The following is a 20,696-nucleotide window of genomic DNA, read 5'->3' on the forward strand; positions in this document are numbered from 1 at the left end:
AGTGGTATGGCTGGAAGACTTGTCCATGTGGATCCATACATCTGATATTTTGTCATCGTACAGGTGGAGAACTGTTTGTTATACAGAGGGTCCATGACGTTCTTATGGAACTAAGCTGCGCTAACTTTGCTGTTGAAAGGCATTTCAACGAATGGTAGCTTTTCCCGACTGCAATATCCCTTGTACAGATGGAGATGTGTCTGTTATACTGAGAGTCCATGACGTTCTCATGGAATTAAGCTGGGTTTACTTTGGTGTTGGAAGGCACGCTTTCTACGAGTGGCAGCTTTTATCCGACTGCAATGTCCTACCACCACCAGAAATCCATTCGAAAACTTTTTCTAGCATTGTACACACGATCAGCACGGCAATTTTGGTCTTGTTTGACTGTAGACTAATGGATCGATCTCTGTTGGTATCATTGTGTGTGTGTGTGGCTGTCTACGAGATGGTATCCGCGCAGTTTGCGACGTGCTTCCAATATGAGATTTTTTCGGTGTTCGAAACTGTCTTTTGATATATCGTGTTGTATGGTTTGATGGAATAATTTAATGTTGAGGAAATGTTTGAAATTTCAAATTGTTAAGCAAGAAGCTGAAACATTAAATTTTCATAACCGTTGTTAGCTAGCAGCACGTTCTGTAGTCAGGTTTACTGCATAGCGAAACAACAAATGGCGCTAGCTATGTTATCAGCTAATTGCATAGTCTGTGTGTGATCTTTCTTGGAATTGACTGATTTATTCTATAGGAAAGTACATGAGTTTAGGAGGTGGGAGAATAAGTAACATTGTGGGTTGTGGGAAAATGGCACCTACGAAATTAAGTTTAGGAAAGTGAAATTTCATTCAATTTGAATATTTGTTGACTTCAGAAAACTAGAACAAGTAGCAGTGTCACGTGTACACTACGTGAAGAAGTTTGGTTTATATGCACTGGTTGAAATGCACCTACTCACACACTGGTAATTGTTCCTTCTTTAAAAGATTGGAGGTTTGATGCACTGATGAGAAAATCACACAGTGAAATAGAGGGTTATTCCATTGCAACATGCATGCAGATAACATTCAAATAGGTGATAAAGCTGTGCTTGAAAGTTACATGAATTGTCAATCCGATTCTGCAGATTTCATAGACTAGCTGTTTCAAAGCTAGTATTACACGTTTCGATAGTCATAATTAAAATCATAAACTATTATTTCTCACCTATCTTCTTGAACTGTATCAGAGACAAAAAAATATTAATACTATTTCCTCAGCTCAATATATATCGATTTCCAAATCCACATGCACATTACGTATCAATTATTTCAAATGCAGTTAACCATAAAATACTGTTACAGTTGGATTTTGCATTAGGTAAATGTCTATACAAGGCTTTGATTAATTTATATCCTCATATTTCTTAACTAAATCACCGATCACACACAAACTTATGCTGCCCCTATTTAACAAACTGTAAACCATTTTAGAAATCAATCCTGTTGTTTTTTAAAATAACTGTTCGAAAAAAGCTTTCTTAGATTTTAATTTTAAACATCATCGGGTACAGACCAGAATTCAAATTATCACTTGTCCAAATACCATGTAACGCGGTAAAGTTCAGGTCTATTGTTATTGAGATCGGAATTGGAAGTATACTAATATCATTTCTGGTTTGAATATGGGATTAAGTAAGAGAGAATCCTATTCTTAGAACTCTAAATCATTTCCATCAGGGACGGCGGTCGCTCAGTGGTAGAGCGTTCACCTCTGGTCCATGGGGTCCTGTGGTGGACAAACACCGTGTGTGTGTGTTTTCTCGGGGTTCTTCCGTTTCCTCCCACTTTCTTCATTCCACCATTTTTTTTTACATAAAAATCATTTAAAAATATAAATAAAAATAAAAAAGATGATGATCTGTTTTCCTGTATAATGTTCACCTTCCTTAAGACTATGGTTGCGTGAATGTATCACTGACTGGTGACCGCGAACCCACCGGGCCCAGACGGGTAAGCTGTCAACACTCACTGACCCATCCACCAAACCAATCGTCTCCGGAAAATCGAACTCAAATTGACCCAAAATGTGAAGATTTCCAAGCCTCCTTCATTCTCACTCACAGTCCAGTATCCAGATCTGCAGTTCATCTGCCCCCCATCGCGAGATAGGTTGCAAACCACAATCTAACCGATACAAGACACTGACCCAAGAGTGAAACTGACAATGAGTGCTTCGGAGATCTGAATGTTTGTATTTACTAACCCAGATAAAGAAAGAAGGAAAAAAAATCAAACTGAATTCTGAATAGCGCAACTGAATTGAATTTTGTAAACTGAATGCCTAAAATGAATTTTGTTGATCTTAACGAAGTGAATTTTCTGTCAGGTCTATTATTTCAACCCCGGTCACACTAAGTGGAATCAATTTCGTATGTTTTCAAAAGCTAAACTTTGATTTTGTCACACTGTTAACGTACACGAACGTCACCGTTCGAAGGCTGAGTAAAAAAGCGACAGAACTTTCTTGGTTACCTTTATAACAAAGCTCCGCCTCCTTTGGAGACAAGAGGTACGCTCGAACCAAAAGTATTAATATCTTTTCCAGTTAGTAGTTATATGAAAAAATTTCAAAATTTTGTAAAACTTTAGATAGCCCTTGGATTATTTACTTCTATTTTTCCTTATAGAGACAGAACCTCATTTATAGTACGTTTTTATCTACGTAAATAGCTTGCGGAACTTTTAAATTTTGATGAGAACACAAGCAAGCATTGGACTTTTTTTAAATATTTTTTTTGTAACAAGTTGAACTAGATCAGTTTAATAAAATATTATATCTCAAAATATTTCATGGAAAAATAAAACAAAAAAATTACGTTATCTCTATTATCAAAAATCTGTGATATATTTCACTTTGCTCGTACCAATCTGCCCCTACATGGGGAAGATTGGTACAGATTGAGGACTTTCGTAAAATGTAATTTACTCCAGAGAGGACATTAGTAGAAACAATATTCTACATTGTAAATGTAGCTAAAGAATCAGTTTAAGCAGGAAAAAATTGTTTCTCAAGCTAATGATATGTTCTAAAATCTCGGGTAAGTAAAAATCGTACCAATGCCCCCCTCCCCCTCTTCCCTATATTCAACATACAGGGCTCATAGTGGTTTGGTCTCTTGTAAATAGTTGAAAAGTGACCAAAATTTCACCATGCCTTTCTTTTCCTTTGTCAATTTCTCCATCACCTCTCTCTTTGTTGTTTCATCTTTTCTTCTTTTTGAGTTTCCTCCTTTTTTAAGTTTTCTACGTATGCTTTGTAATTACAATAAGCAGATGTAAAAAGCTCCTGAGGAAGTGGAACCAGTTCTCAGGCCCGGACTGGCCAGGGCAGGAGGGTAGGGATTCCTGCGGGGCCTTCTCTAAATATTTATTTATTCATTCATTGAACGAATTCCCAGATAGAGCATAACTTTGCCATTTTATACAGGGAAATGTTAACATAGAGGAAAAAAACGGTGTCAACAAATAGTGCAAAAGTAATATTATTTTGCCAAAACTCATTTAATTGCTCTTTCAAACACCAGGTAGCTACAAAAAATGTCCGTATCATTGGATGTAAAATGATTATAACAGTTCGGTATTCTGTAAACAAGAAACTGTATTATACAATCCTGTTTGGGGCCTAGTAAGAATACATTTCAACATCAAAAATGGGGCCCCAGCATCATACTGTCTGTGTATTGGGGGTCACATGAATGCGGAAATGAGATTGCCTTTTATAAAGTCCTGCTGGGGCCCTCTGTTAGTTGTTTGACATTATTGTAACACCACTATTGTAAAGAAACAGAACAGGTCCCCACCCTGGGGCTCCTTTACCACATGTAAATGAAGATCCACTCTCCATCGCAAAGGTTTTACAAGACTGACTTGACAAAGTATACTTTGTGAGACTCCTACATGCTACATGGAAAAGGAAGATGGGACTTACCAAATGAGACTCCTGCAGGAGGCCCTATACCCCCCAGTCCGAGACTGCCAGTTCGGGCCTATTTCCGAATTTCTTCATCCCAGACATTATATTCAACTTAGCATTGAGAGTTCTCAAAGCCATGAAATATTCAAATTCATCGCCTACTCTTAAGAAGAACATACAAGAAGCATAACACAAGACGAACATGATAAACCACATACACACACACAATGTTGAACGGAGCGTTAACTATTACGAGAGAAAACTTAAAGACTATTACGATAGAAGACACAGAAGGGTTCTCAACCCTACCTTGAGAGCTTAAGCATCCACCAACTATCCACGATGCTTTAGAAAGAATAAAAGCTGAAGTGAGAATAAAGCTTACGGTTTCACATGTTGCAACAAGTACTGAAGCTTTCAGTAGAGTAATGAGTAACAAGTTTCTGCCTTTTCCCCATTTATTTTTATACTTTTCTTAGAAAACTGCCAAACATAAATCACACGAAAAAGTCATTTTACCTCCCAAGAAATTAGTGACAAATTTGAAAAAGAAAAAAAATTAGACAAATTTGAAAAAAGTAACTTTGTTTAAAAAAAAAAAAAAAAAGTGACTCGCTATGAGCCCTGAACATACTACATGGTTGTGGCAGTTCAGTTACACGTGAACATGGGCCCTCTACAGAGCGTCATAAGAGTGTGTATATTGTACGAGTTCAAACGGGTCAATCGCCGCTGCAGCAGGGTGGAAGATATGCCAGGCCTTTGGTGAGGGTGTCGTGACGAAACACTCAAAGATACACCACATGCCAGAAGACAAACTCATGTACAAAATGAAGATCTTCAGGCAGCAATTGAAGCGAACAGTGTCTAGGTGCAAGCATCAGCACGCAAGGTTATGGCCACAATTTTGGGATGCGAAGGGTGTGCTCCTTATTGACTACCTGGAGGTTGGACACACTATCACGGGGGCCTATTATGCAATCCTAAGTTACGCAAAGCAATCAAGGAAAAACGACGCGGGATGTTGCAGCAAACAATGCTGTTCCACCAAGATAATGCTCAGGCCCACAAAAGCCATCTTACTGGTGCCGCAATCCATGCTGCTGGTTTTGATGTGTTGGAACATCCTCCCTACTCACCCGACCTCGCCCCTAGTGACTTTAATTTGTTCCCAAAGTTGAAGGAGCACCTCAAGGGGAAGAAGTTTCACTCAAATGCAGCTGTTATTGAAGCTGTGGAGGAATGGCTGACGGCTCAGCCAGAGACTTTCTTTGAAGTGGCTTTACAGCATAGGTGGAAGAAGTGCATTACTATGAAAGGAGACTTTTTGAAAAAAAAAAAAAAAAAAAACACTGCTTATAGGTCAGGGACAATAATTATTGAACCATCCTCATATACCACACCCGTCCCTAAAGGGTTAATAAACACATCTGGAAGCAGACAGGCCAGATTTATAAGGCGCATTTGCGTTTAATTAGTCAAATGCCGGAAAGTCATTTTATATACTGCAATATAATAAAAATTCAATATAAAACTTATTTTTTCATTTTTTAAATTTATTTCTTTCCTTAATTTTAATCTCTGAATAGGGATTGACTTAAAACAGCAGTCCTTAAGGAGTTAAGCACACAGTGTAAGGAATAAATTTTCTGCCATTTAATTGTTTAGTGAGTCAGAGGATTCCATCTTCACCCTCCCTCCACCCAAGTCTTCCATTATTTTTGATAACAAGTGAGTTTCGTTTCATAGTGGTGGGAAACTACGATAGACTTGCAAATTATATTTATTCAATACTTAAAGTCGTATATCTATTGCTACTTGAACTGAGGAATAAGATCAGGGATAAACCTGTTCCTCGGACGATTAATCCATATCAAAAAGCCATTGCTCGCTTTTCCTTGCTTTGTTCTATGGCGATAAACGTTGAAACTGAAATGGCCCACTTCCGTTGTGAATAGATGATTATCGGAAGAGATTGAATCTATTCTTGGAACGCTGAATCGACTGCAGGAAACAAGTTTTTATGATATCTCTTACTGCTTTTGCCCTGATACCTGTCGACAGACAGGCGGACGTAACTGTTCTATAAAACTTCTGACATTTACGCATACCATAGCCTGGAAGACTAAAAATCTGTAATTTAAATCAAAGAAAATATCCTGATTCAGCAACTTTACTAGCCGTATTAACAGTATTTATTCTGAGCCGAGGGACATTTTCTGAACTACGAAAATCTTTAAAAATGTTTACAATCGGTAGGAATAACAAGGAGATTTATGCTCATATGTGAATGATGCGTTGTGTAGAGAGCGCAGGTTCAGCTAGTTGAATTTAAAGTGCGCATGTACCACACAGGAAAGTTACATGGAGAATAATAATAATAAATTAAAGAACCGTATTATGCACTTTATTTAAACTAATACTGCTTTGTGCTCTTATAAAATATTTTCCTCAAGATTCTTAAGGGCTGGAGGCTACCCAGTGTCAACTTTTCATTTCCAATATTAATGAACAATTTATACACACATACATACAGTACATGCACATATCACATGTAACAAAGCATCCTTACCAGAAACCTGATATTTTGTTAGTTTTTTTTTTTTTTAACGCACATAAACAGAAAAGAGTGGAATGTTTACGGTTACAAGAGAAGTTACGATCACAGATTTTCATAGAAACACTATAATGTAAATCCAACACACTAACTAGTAACTTTTTTTTTTAACGGTAACAATGCAAATTCTACTTTTGAAGCAATCTGGAACTTTAACAATGGCAATTCAACAAGCGAAGAAAATTAGTATAGTACTAACAATCACCAACAATTACCATAAATAACATATTATTCAGTAATAAAATGCTTGAGTATCATGCTTATATTATGCCTAGTTTTTTTTTTTTTAATTTTTCTTTTCAAAATTTTGAATTTAAAATTTCTTGATAATTACTACTCTAACAAAATTACTCCCAGTGTGCTGGAAAGTCAACAGTAAAACATGTTCGAAGTTTTACATAACTTTTCTAATTAAATGAAAAACTTTTGATCTACATTGTTCAAGAAAGTTTTTGAGAAAGTAAAACATTTCTCTATAGTCCAGGTCCACTTCCTACGATACGATCTTCAATTCACACATATTACCACATGTTTAAAAGTGTTCTATACTTGCCATAAAACTGTCATTAACTCGTAATAAAATCTTATATACAATAAACGTGTTTTTCGTTCAGAACTTATAATACCACTTTTTTCGTTCAGAACTTGCATTGTGACGCCAATACATAGATTTCATCACTTAACTGAGAACTATAAATATTAGCTAAAGTTTTTAGTTTTGTATAAAATTCAACTCTTGCAACAGCTATTATTCTTTGAAATTTGTAAATTCATCAACCAATAATATTATGCTTTAAGAACAAACAAAACAATCTGATTGTTTTGTGCGGTGGTTTGTTTTCTATTTGTGATATACTAGAATGGGTCAGTTTTATATATATCTGCAATAGTTCAGAATCATGATGACAATTGGTTTAACAAACAAACTTTACTATTCTTACGCAATTGATTTACTTTGAAACTTCAAAAAACAACTAATTAATATTTGATACTAAGCAATATTTATCAATCATTTTTACAGAATAATGAAATCAGGAAAACCGATCTATGAATTTAAAGTCTCTAAAATGCACGATATAGCTATAAAATACAAATCTGGGACAATCTTATTGTCTCAAAATTTATAACTAGAAAAGCTATTTTTCACACTGATTTACTAAAACAAGCATTTAATCTAGTTACTTAACACTCTGAAACACCTTGAAACAGACGTTAGTTATAATGTTGGCGCGCACTATACATGAACACTATAGGGAACTGCCTCTAAATAGCATCCACATTTTGATTATAGGATTATGCTTCATATTAGTACTACACAATTTCGTCTCTCTAATTTATGTTGTGTATTAAAATTGTGTTGAATATTTAGCACATTTTGCATATCAATTTTCTCTAACAAATATTTCGCAAAATTCCTTTTAATTTATTGTTAAACGGATTTTAGCCTCCAGCCCAAAATTTACATATATAATAGCATACTTTAAGAAAAAAATCATGATTTATATACATATACATATATAGTTCATTACATTGTATTTACATTTATATAAATAAAATTTCTGCAAAAGAACAGAAATACTGTTATACACATTGCCAGCCATAAATGTGACTGCATGGATAATTTAAAAATACGCCAGTGTGGTCACAAAATCTGTGATATAATAAGAAAAAAAAAGATCACTCTTAATGCACACATCACCCATTCACTCAATGACTAATATATATATATATATATATATATATATATATATATATATATATATATATATATATATATATATATATATATATATATATATATATATATATATATATATATATATAATTTAGTCATTCACCTTAAACGTTTTTTTTTATTTTATTTTATTTTTTTAAGTACTGACTCATACAAATTACAAGCATAAAAATCACTCACTCGGTTAACACTTCAAATAGACCCACCACCACGAACAAAATAACGTAAATTGTGACATGTTCCGCTTTACACATCTTCAGTTCATACCGTCTTGGAGGAGGAAAAAAAAAACTGCACTGACGAATTACAACAGATTTTTTTTCTTGTTAAAAAGAAAACATGATAGGAACAGTTACGACTCTTCTTTCTTAAATTTCTTGATTTCTTCAAATTGAAGTGGACGGCGCGAAAAGATCCAGACTTCATCCAAATGCCATCCAGCACTTACTAGAAATAAATTTACTTTAATACCATTAATTTTTCTTCAGGAAGCACCAATAACATAGTACGGCCAAGTCCTCCAATGCAATCACATTACAAATCAATTTGGTAGCGTGGCAGTCGTAGTAGGTACTTTTAAAATACGGTAATTATAGATTCCCGGCTCTTTCCAACACCAATCCATCTCACTGGAAAACAAGAGAAAGCTATTTCAAGTCCTGAATTGAAGTTCAACATAAAAACTTTTACCTTAAGTGAACGTAAGTTCCTTCGCTCTATCTGCCTTGTAACTTACTAGGAGTTACCGTTCATTATGTCTACACGACACACACACACCTGACTACAAACTTTTAACCATAAACGTGGATCTACTAATGTCACTTGCAGTGGAGTCATTTTGCTAAGCAGTTGATATTTCCGCATAAAAGTGAAATAGCAAAATTATTTAGTAGACAAGTTGGCAAAGTTTACCTCGGCCGTTACGAATAAAACTTGTGAATTTAGGGTATGAATCAATCATGTTCTGACTAAACATTTTTTCTTAATGCTTTGTACTACATTTGTCATAGAAATAGTCCTCAACTGTAAATTGTTCCAAATGTGTATTTATTTATAATGATGGAACTATATAGCAAAATTCTTTTACCTTTTTTTTCCATATTATTTCTATTTAACTGTAAGAGCAACCTGACAAATACAGATGGGGAAATTTACATGGTCAGCTCACAGCCAATATAAGAGCGCAAAAGGTTAATACAACAGGGTATATTTTTCAACTAACAAGGGACACCCGCTAACTTGAACAGGAGAAACTGGATGAAATGTTCTACAGTAACTAATTTTAGGTCACTGAATCCAGTGGTGATAATCGCTTCCATGCAAAAATCAAGCAGCCAAACAGTGGCGGCGACAGCTCATGAAGTATAGGCCAATTTTCTAGACAAGGCATGAGAAGAAATGGGAAAATTAAAATGTTCAATCTAATAAATATGATTAACGATTGAGTCTACAATATGTAGAAGCTCATATGATTGCCTTACGTTAATCACAGTGTTGTGAATTCATTAAAAATCATGTGTGAAATTGGTAATGGAAAAAAAGTGCCAAAATAATGTGATGTATTGTAATACATAAAGAACCTGACATATTATTTGGTTATGTTATGTCATGGCCTTGCCATGCTATAAAACAGTGTTGCTAACTTCATAAAGTATAATGATGATGAAGTATAGTAGGCAGGTCTTTGACACGAAGGTCCCTGGGCATGCAAAGTGAACCCATGTTGGTTTGTCATTGCCTTCCATGGGATGATGATGAAGTCCCAGAACGAGACCTACAGTTTAAAGTGGGATCTGAACCGCTTGTGCCCCCAGTGAGAATCGAACCCGGGACTCCTTGATTACCAGGTGACGAGCGTAACCGCTCATTCACCAGAAACATTAAAAATATAAAAGAGGTAATACATTTAAGTTATAAGCAAACATTTTTTTTTTTAAATCTTTCAATCAAACAAGGTAAGCGGGAGTGAATCAGCCGGTACGGGAAGAAAAAGTGTCGTTACTCATAATCCATGTAATACGCTGCGTCTAGTGACAGGCGCCATCTGACAGCGGTATTTGAGAACTCCAGTATAAATCGCTAGAGACGCGTGCGTGGTGTACTAGCAGATGGATCTTGTTCCGTGTAGAGTGTGGTATGTGCAATAGCGCAATAGTGATAACAGTATAAAGTAGCACAATGGGATGCATTAATCCCATGAACGTCGTAAAAATAATAGAATCAAAGTTACGACGTGCTAAATGTGGAAAGGCCCCGGAGCGAAAAATGTACTGTTCGTGAGTGTGTTGTATGAAATAATGATGCAGAAATACAATAGTGAGGGCACAGAAATACGGGAAGAGACGCTGGAGAGATGGGGAGATTATGAATAACAGGCATATCTCGTACTCAACGTTGGCCAGTCGACAAGTACAGGACATGCATCTCTACAACAATTGAAATAGGACAGCGCTTCGGAAACCGAGTATGAACAATCATCACCGACAAAGCATAAGCCTAATGTTATTCAATGTATGCCTGACGCCACATTGGAGAAGACTATTTACAACAACTATTACCATGGGTTCAACTCGTAGAGTAAATTGCAAAGACGATATAAATGCATTAAAACCAATTGCAAAGTAATTTTGGATCATATCAGTAACAAAAGACGAGGTGCGCTCTTCAAGGGCAACAGAAAGTCAAAATTAGAAAGTATAAAACAGTACGTAATGACGCAGTTCGATAGGGCAAGGGAATATGCACCATCCGTTCACTATTGGCACATACAAATGTGGGACCAGGAAGTTGCAAAACTTGTTGGACTTGACAATATCAAAGCGTCTATTATATTCGTCGATAAACTTAAGGCTCGAATACGGCATTGCTGCGCGTCACGTTACTATGCTCATCACACGTAAAGATATAATTGATGACCAGAGTATTCGTTAGAATGCATGAGAGTTTGTTGAACACGTAAATAACTATATTGCACAAGAGACTTTGGTGCAAGTCAATGTGTGGAACAGTAATCAAAGCCAGTTTTATTATGAGGTGTCTTTATCGTCTACACGGTCTCACAGAGGAGAAAAAACACATGTGGCCTGCTGCAGTCTGTTCATAGCTCTACCCACAGTTATACAATTGATGTGGCTATCTGAATGGGTGGCACATTAGCCAAGAAGCTCTACATATGTTTTCAAGAGCCAGAAGAAGATTAGGCCCACATACTGCCAAGAAAGTTGAAGAAACATGCCCTCGTAGCATTTACGTGGAGGCAAATATAAAAGTGGGAAAATGTCAAAAGTACATATGAAAAGGTTTCTAATGGCTGTCCTTGGCGACTATGTCAGCGTTCAGAAGTGCTTGTTGTGTGATTCTTGGTCTGGACATAAAGATAATTCACTGTTATAAGAGTGTTTCCAAACAAAGATGCTACGTTGAAGATAATACCACCTAAGACAACGAAGTATTGTCTACCTCTTGATGGCAACACTACCCCTATTTCAGGCGTATCGTTGATTTCTTACGACTCCAGTGTGACAAACCTCAGACGAATTTACACGACCGTTATTTCATTATCAAGCTGCATTCTGTGACCTACAATTAACTTTCAGCACCAATCTACAAACCTATGTTGCAGTATGTGTGGCAAAAGGCAGGGTACGACATAGGATCAGTCATATTGTGATTTGAAAATGTTATTAGTGTAGCATTTGATATAAGATTATTATCATGCAGAGGTGATGCTGACTGTGAATCATAGCAATAGTTAAATGTGCATACCGTACACTGTCTCTGTACTTTGGCCACTTCTTTGACAAGCCACATCTGCATTTAGAGAATTGACTGGTTCTTGCACACTTGCAGGCTTATGTAGACGCGTAATGTATTTTTAAGTTCTTCAATATTGTATCATTTTACTGGTATCACAGTCGTCTCGACGGTTCCATGCTTATTTTGGTCCTTATAATAATGATGGCTTGTCGTGGTATCTCTCTGTTACTCTTATGTCCATACACAAAGATGGCGCCTATCATCAGATACAGCGTATTACATGAACATCAGTAACACCACTCTCTTTCTGTGCGTGCTGATTCACTTCCGCTTATCTTGTCTGACTGAAAGCTTTTTTGCTTATACCTTACATTTATTACCTCTTTTATACTTAGCAACACTGTTTTATAACATGACAAGGCCATGACATAACATAACCAAATAATGTGTCGGGTTCTTTATGTATTACAATACAACGCAATATTTTTATATTTTCTTCCATTACCAATTTCACACACGATTTTCAATGTGTTGGCAACACTGTGATTAATGTAAAGCATTCATATGAGCTTCTCCATATTGTACACTCAATCATTAATCATATTTATTACTTTGAGCATTTTAATATTCCCGTTTCTTCTCATATCTTGTCTAGAAAATTGGCCTATACTTCATGAGCTGGCGCCGCCACTGCTTGACTGCTTGATTTTGCATGGAAACTACTATCACAACTGGATTCAGTGACTTGAAATTAGTTACTGTAGAACATTTCATTCAGTTTCTCCTGTTCAAGTTCGCGGGTGTCCCTTGTAACATACGCAAATTAACTTTTTAAATTATCAATGTTTTCAATTTGAATATACAGGGTGTTAATGAACTATACCGACAAACTGTACGAGATGATTCCTCACATCAAATTTAGAGAAAAAGTTCATATGGACCTATGGCGAAAAGTGCATAGTTTCAGAGCTAGGGCTGTCCAAAATCGCGAAAAAGCTAAATTTCAACAGGCTCTATTTTGAATTCCAGAATCTGTGGATGGTGGTTCCTATCAGCGTAAAGGAAGCCATGCATACGCAATCCAAAAGTACATATTTCATCAATTGTTAATAAGTGTAGAATATTTTTCCTACAGGGTGTAATTCTCAGATATGTTTTCAATAGAGTTTTCAGATATATCCTGATTTCAAGAAGGGTCCAAAGTAGGCAAGAGGGAAAACCTTAACAACAATGGACATCCAGTGCTTCGGAGGGAAGGCTGAAGTATTAGGAACAGGTAGTTTTATGTATCTCTGCGTTCGGAATAACGTGTGATGATATGTATTTCGTTACGGTATATTTCACGTTTTCTTCACTTATAAGCGTGAAAGAAAACATCGCCACCATGCGTTTGTTTTCCCGACTACAAGAGACCATGCTGCTGACGATCCTTAACACTTCCGACATCTCGGCAAAGGATTCTGTGTTCACTGCTATCACGGCTTATTGTTTGCTTACTTTGGACCGATCATAAAGTCAGAGCATATCTCAAAATTCGGTTGATGGCATGTCTGGGAATTTCACCCGGCACGGAATACTCTGTACACCCATTGAACATTAATGAAATATGCGTTTTTGGATTGCGTGTGTGTGACTACCTTTACGCTGATAAGGACCACCATCCACAGTCTCTCGAATTCGAAATAGGCTCTTGAAATTTGACTTTTTCACGATTTTGGACAGCCCTAGCTCTGAAACTATGCACTTTTCGCCATAGGTCCATATGAATTTTTCTCTTATTTTGATGTGAGGAATCACCTCTTAAAGTTTGTCGGTATAGTTCATTAACACCCTGTATATCCGAAATATTCAAATATAGACCCATATGAATGTCTACATAAAGCATCCTGTTTATATCAATAAATTAAAAATAGAATATCAAAACCATACAATTTAAAAGCTTTCAGCAATATCACCAGGCTTCACGAAAATTTAAGAGCTGAAAAATACAATTTACGCATGGAGTGTCGTCACACTTTCAAATCTTGCTTTTACAACACTGATCTTGTGATTATTATGCGTCCCTGGATACAAGTTCTATAATTCAGTTTATGGAAAGGGGGCATTGAACATAAAAGTATTGATCGAATTCTACTGTTCGGGAATATTTGCACCATCTTGGATAACTGATTTAAAAAGTCAAAACCTACTTGTCTTCGCGTGAGCGTTAGAACTGATATTTGTAAATTCATCTTCACACTTCAACTTTTGTTTACAAACAATATTAATTTTGTTTCATTTTTAGTAACTTGAAAATAACATTTACTAATAAATGACCTCTATTCTTTTTATAGATAGTTGTCGAAGTCATGGTAGGTTCTAAAGAGATATAAACTCGATTTTTTTTTCTATAGGTTCTCAAGTGTCTACTCAATAATAACCGGTAGCAGAAAAAACAATCATTTTCTATGCTTTGCATATTTTATATGTATTTCGTGCCGCAAGCTAGTTCCGATTTTTTTTTAAGTGTCACGTTGATAAACGTTGCTGTACTTTTTCCTTAATGCTAAGAAACATTGTTTGGGATTGAAATACATTAACGATTAGGGATGAATTCAAACGAACTCCAATACTTTCACTTAAATGGCATAATTAATATTTAATACTAATTCCTAATGTTTTTTCTTCATTTGGCGACTTGTATCATACGAGGATGAAGATTTGATTTAAATATAAGTCTTTTTAAATAAAAAATCAACAAAAATGACTAAAAAAAAATCATGATTTTTTTTACATGGTGTTTAATAATGGTAAGATCTGGGGGTTGAGCAGACCAGGGGAACTAAAGTTCACCCCAACACATGAAACCATGCCTTAACACAGCGTTTCCCAACCTTTTTCAACTTGCGGCACACTATGGGTGTAACTTGAATTCTCGCGGCACACTCAGTTATTATTATTTGTAAATCTATATAATACCGTGGTATTTTTTTTCTGTGATTACTGATCTCCTTCTCACAGAGAAGAAAGCTCAATCACTGGTTCTTCCCCGTGGTAAATCATTATGCTTCTTTTTAATTCTAATTTAAAAATAGAAAACATATGCAATGAAATATTGGACTCAGGTTTTTAAAACTAAGCTTTCTTTTTCGAAAACTGTATCCAACCTTTCACTAAGAAGAAAGATCACTAAATAACGAACGAACAAACAAATCTCTTTTAGTTTTAAAACACAAATGTAGGTAATTTGTATGCATGTTCGCTTTGTCGAAAGGATTGAATGATATTTTAAAATTTCAAGTTACGAAATAGTCTGCAGCAATAAAGAAGAAATAATAGTCATAACAATGATAACAAATACTTTTTTTTAACATTAAAAATGAACAGAAAAGTAACACGGTATGAAACTTAAAGTTGTAGATTCATAGTAGAGGTTCATAATAATGTGAAATACAAATATACATTTTTCCTTTGTCTTGCAATTTGATTGCTATAGAATTAATAATTTGTTTCGATTTCCTCGCGGCACACCAGAGACCCATTCACGGCACACCAGTGTGCCGCGGCACACCGGTTGGGAAACGCTGCCTTAACAGCTTCAGCAGTGTTAATTAGTGCTTTGTCATTTGGAAAAGAGTCATTGTCCGAAGAAAGAAAAAAAACTGGACCATATCATGCACATGGTCACCTAAACTCTCTAATTCTCATCACAAAACCCATAGAATACCAGGAAATTCCAACCCACAGCTACGTTTCAACGCTGAGTACAGGTAGTATGAAATTTATTTCTATTCTCTTGTCAAAGAACGCCCATTAAAACGAAGTTCGCACCACAGAAGCCAAGCTGATTATTATTGTTTGTCAAAGACATGCTACTAATAGTTTGAAGGTCATACGAAAACTTGCGAATCCGATGTGGGGGCGTCACAGTATGTTTACAATGCCCTGAAGACGCTAAAGGACGCCTAATGTACCATTAGGAGACTTCAAGTGTTGCCATATATTGAAACTGCGAGGCCGTGGTCGTTCCACAGAATTGACACTAGCGTGAGTCGTGACGCTATGTTGTTACGCTACGCAAAGGAAATGTTTCCATACATTAGCCATCTTTCCCTTACATTCATCCATTAAACGCCTCCTATGTAGTCTATCGCTCCAACACACTCACTCCCCCTTCTCCCGTTTGGAAACGAAAACGTCCATGTTGAGAATCAATGATGTACACGATAGCAAAGGGTTTGTATAAAAGACTTGCCCGCAGGACAGGAGGATTGTTCGGACCATCCTGTTTGGAACTAACAGGATTCCAACTGCCAGTCCAATCGGTCGACGTGATCCCCTTGTAAGCTCGCGAACACAACTGTTGAACGCAAGTATACATTTCTGCGTTCTTCTCGCACAATTACTCCTGACAGATGCTAGTAGTCAAGAATGACTGGTGGTGTCAGAAAAGACTTAAGTGGCGAAAAGAATGGAGGATGATGGTATTCAACAAGATTGTGTTTGTCTCCGACACACGTGCCGATGATTGGAAAAATTCAGTGTGTTCGCACTCTACATATAAAACCCACATCTGGGTTTTTGTATGGATGCAACCCCGGTAGTGTGTGGTGTTTTTTTACGAAAGTTTTGACTAGTGCGCCGCACATTTGTGGCGTCGTCAATCTCTCAACCTCATCAGGACACAATAGGATAATGTGCGTCCCCATGTCGATAGGGCAACACGACATGATCTACTTTAGTGACACCTCTCTAAATCGGACAGCAGTGGGGAATAAAAAATCGTCCGCTATAGAGAGATGTCCGCCTTAGGGAGGTTTCAATATTTTCTTACGTAAATGAGTAAACAAGGTAATAAGCAATTCGAAACAAATATTTTTTTGCATGAATGATATATTTACGAATGTTGCCAAAATGTTACTGTACCCGTCCTCCGCCATCCAATACTCTATGTTCGAGGGATAACATGGAAATAAGATGTTACAGTTCTCTGCACTTTACACTTATCACTTTACTACGTTTTCAGTATGTCGCTTAAATTTGTGGTTAATTACAGTCAAGTAGTATCTTTTTTGGGACAATATGCGTGCCCGCGGGCAAAAAATACCACACTTGTCTTTTGCTTGGTTAGAAATTACAGCGGAACTGTAGAATAACATGTCATTTCAAACGGCGGACAATTATCAATCACTTTTGTGTCTAAAATAGCTTGGGTGGGAGTGGGATGCAAGCAAAAGACATGAGAGTGTTGTTAAACAGAGGCGCTTCGTCTGGATTGCAAGCAGACAGTTGAGAAGGCAAAGTGCTGTCATAATGCTTCCTTGGTGACATGTATGAATTACTACAAATGTATTTTTAATGAACTTTTCAACTTGTTTCTAGAGGAAGTGTCCGTAATACGGAGGTAAATAATACCTATAAAACACAGAAAAGACTGTCCGTGTCCGTACTAGAGTGTGTTCGCTTTAGAGAGGTTTGTCAATATGTTTTTTCCTATTACAGTGTTTGGGGACTACAAAATATGTCCGTTACGGGAGGTGTCCGCTTTGCAGAGGTGTCCGTTAGTAGAGGTTTCACTGTATATGTCCTTTTTTTACCCTAGTCTACTAATTTCCAAATTTAAACCCTATCGAACACGTGTCGGACGACACTTGACCGCCTGCCTCCGACAATAACTATTCTTTAGCTAAAGATATACAGCAAGAGTGAGATACTAGTATTGTTAAAATTCGAATAATTCGTTACTTGAATAATTTTAACAGCACTTTGAAATTTCATACATTCAGTATCTGTACGAGTGGCTACCTCCCTGAACAGCTGCTTGTGCAGCCGTTCGAGGTGGCCACTTTCTATAAAGGTTATCTTTAGGAATTTTTGAATATTCTGTATAAAATGTAGGAATACCCCACAGATGCCATGTATCATTAGTACATACTATAATCATTTATGTACCAAGTTTGGGCCAGATCTGTGCTATTTTTAACTGAGTTTCCAGCAGCTTAGTTTGTGATAACGCTTCTATAAACTACTATCTGAGATAATTACAGTTAATGTAAATCCAACTTTACTTATTTACTACAATGGACGAAAGTCACACTTCGAGAATGGCTTCTTACCAGGAACATCAACTAATTCCTCAATCTTCTCAATATATCTCTTTGCATTTTCGGGGAGATCATCATACTTTCTGATAGAGCCAATAGGAGTTTTCCAACCAGGCATTGTTATGTATTCCACCTACAAGAAAGAAAAATCATTAATGTATATATATAAAACTGCTACAACTCTCCTTATCAGAGTTGTCCGAAAAGGAAGACCTCATACTCTATATACAAATTTACAGCGATACTATAATTTGGAAACATCACTTATCGCTTGGCACAAAAATGCATAGTAAATTTATTATATCTAGTATGCACCCATGATACGATAAACATAAAAAGTTATGACAGAATTCAAGAGAGAGCTGCTTAATTTTAACAGAATACGTAATACGGAACTTTACAGGCAGCTTTGGAAATGGCTCATAACATCGATCGGATTTATCTCTCTAGTGTTCCTTGTTACTCTTCTCTTCTCTACATTGCGTTGATAAACCAACCACAGTTTCAAAGCTAAATGTCTATGTTTGCTGTTTCTAGTATAATTTTGTTCAAACCTACTACGTAATTCCTATTATACTACAGTGAAACATGTGAGCTTAGCCACCTCTCTAAGTTGGCCACCTGCTTATTTTAGCCTGGTTCGTCTTGAATCTGCATTTTCCCGTAAGACATTCGTTACTTATTACTCTAAGTTGGCCACCTGTCTATCTTGGAAGTTGGCCGCATTGAAGCAATGTTTACCGTATGATGATAATTTACCTGCGTATCTTGGCCACACAAAATATCGTTTTGTTATTTTTCTTAACTCTTTCGTATTAACATATAAGAGGCAGATGTTCTGTATTTTGTGACTGGAGACAAGAAACATGGATTTCCAGGATTTGTTCTTGGAGGTCAATGACCAGAATACTACCATGACAAAGGGGTGGTGAAGGAAGATGTGAATAAGGAAAAGCACGTACAGGAATTTAGGAAATGGTTGTACGTGTTTGTTTACCCTGTCTATTTTGGTAAAACCGTTAGCTATATCGGCTCCTTTCAACAGTGGGGAGCTTTAGTAATACCGGAAAATTCTCAAGATTAAAGCTAACCGTGTCAATTGTCAACTATTGTCACCTGACGGCTTATCGAAAACGAGCGGAGGTTGAGATATGAATTTCCTTATCATCCTTCTTAAAACATCTTTTGCTCCAAAGAAACACTTGTAGCTCATTAACAAGAGATAGTTAACTACAAAATTACAATGTGCATATGTGCCCAAAAAAATAAAAAATTGGTTTAGAATGAACCACCATGAGTAAATTTGTATAATAAATGATTTGCTATTTTTTCGAAAGGTATCTACAGAAAATATTTGTCACTGTCGAAAAAGCCATATAAACTGCATATAAATAGTTCAATTTATAATTTTGTTTTACTTATTTTCAATTTGAATAACTCAGTGTGCTACAATATCAATTTCAATAAACTGCGCACAGTTTCTATTTTATGGCTGTTTGTGTTAATGTGTTTTCAATACGAATAATTCAGTGTACCAGACTAGTACATATATTAAACATACTGTAGAAATTTTTCTAATATTGTATATTGTTATGATTACATTATTTAAAAGTAGCTGCCGTGCCATTGCTTATTAAGATTTTACAAATCAAGTATTACTAGAAATCCTATTCAATTATCTTACTTATTTTCTGTAAGTTGGCCACTTTTCAATGGAAACCGATGGTGGCCAACAGACAGGTTTCACTGTACTTTGAATGTTCATGCTACGATTCCTTTGTTAGTTCCTGTACATAGTGTAGAAGCAAATACGTGTAAGAAAATATGTAGATGGTATTTTGTGCTTTTCCTCATTTCCTTGTTAATCTTCTCCCATCCTTTAGCAGTCATGACCGTGCTGTAAGATTCACCGAACATTCTAATTTTATCTACTAGAAGCAGAGGAGTTTTACACGGTTAGTACTGAATACTGTTCGGTGTTTAGAATGAACCATAAACATACCTGCATGATTTGTTTAGAAACCAAAACTCTTAGTTTTCCAGCCAGGAACGACTCATCGTCAATATGTGAAGGAAGCATATAAATATTTCAAATCAGAGGTAATCAAAGTTGTCAAATCGTATGGTTTATTTTAACGTGAAGGTGCCAGTACACTAGTATTTACATTCTCACAGAAATGAGACTTACACTGTTTTCTAAATGTATTTATCAAGAATTAAGATGCTTTGTGTCATTCGAATCAGTAAATGTTTAAGCAGTTAAAATATTTTTCTACACAAACATCAACATGTAAAGTCGATGAAGTTGTCTTGTATCGTCAAGGAAAGTACTCTAAGCAACTCTTCATTCCACCTACGCCTTTAGGCAATCGAAACTAACTCCTCTACTTACCTCCTCTTTCCCCACTGACAACGGAAAAAGCAAGTCAATGGTCTGATTAGGGAAAGAAATTAACTCACACATTTGTGTAAAATCTAAATTTCCACCTAAATTAGCTAACACTTAATGTTGCGTTAAGAAAGTATTGCTGTTCCTTCTAGCCACTATCAAC

General features: G+C 36.2%; 1 protein-coding gene across 1 annotated transcript in view; it reads right to left on the reverse strand.

The window, feature by feature from the left end:
• Positions 1-6,338: 6,338 nt before the first annotated feature.
• Positions 6,339-20,696, reverse strand: part of Adss (adenylosuccinate synthetase) — a 111,841-nt gene continuing 97,483 nt past the window's right edge. Inside the window, exons 9-10 of the mRNA XM_081730654.1 lie at positions 18,157-18,277; positions 6,339-8,934 (exon numbers count right to left, since the gene is read on the reverse strand). Of these exons, the coding sequence (XP_081586780.1) occupies positions 8,882-8,934; positions 18,157-18,277 (174 nt within the window). The 3' untranslated portion in view covers positions 6,339-8,881. The remainder of the gene's footprint in view (positions 8,935-18,156; positions 18,278-20,696) is intronic.

This window comes from Thermobia domestica, chromosome 11, assembly GCF_964235325.1.
Source record: "Thermobia domestica chromosome 11, izTheDome1.hap1.1, whole genome shotgun sequence".
Taxonomy (NCBI): Eukaryota; Metazoa; Arthropoda; class Insecta; order Zygentoma; family Lepismatidae; genus Thermobia; species Thermobia domestica.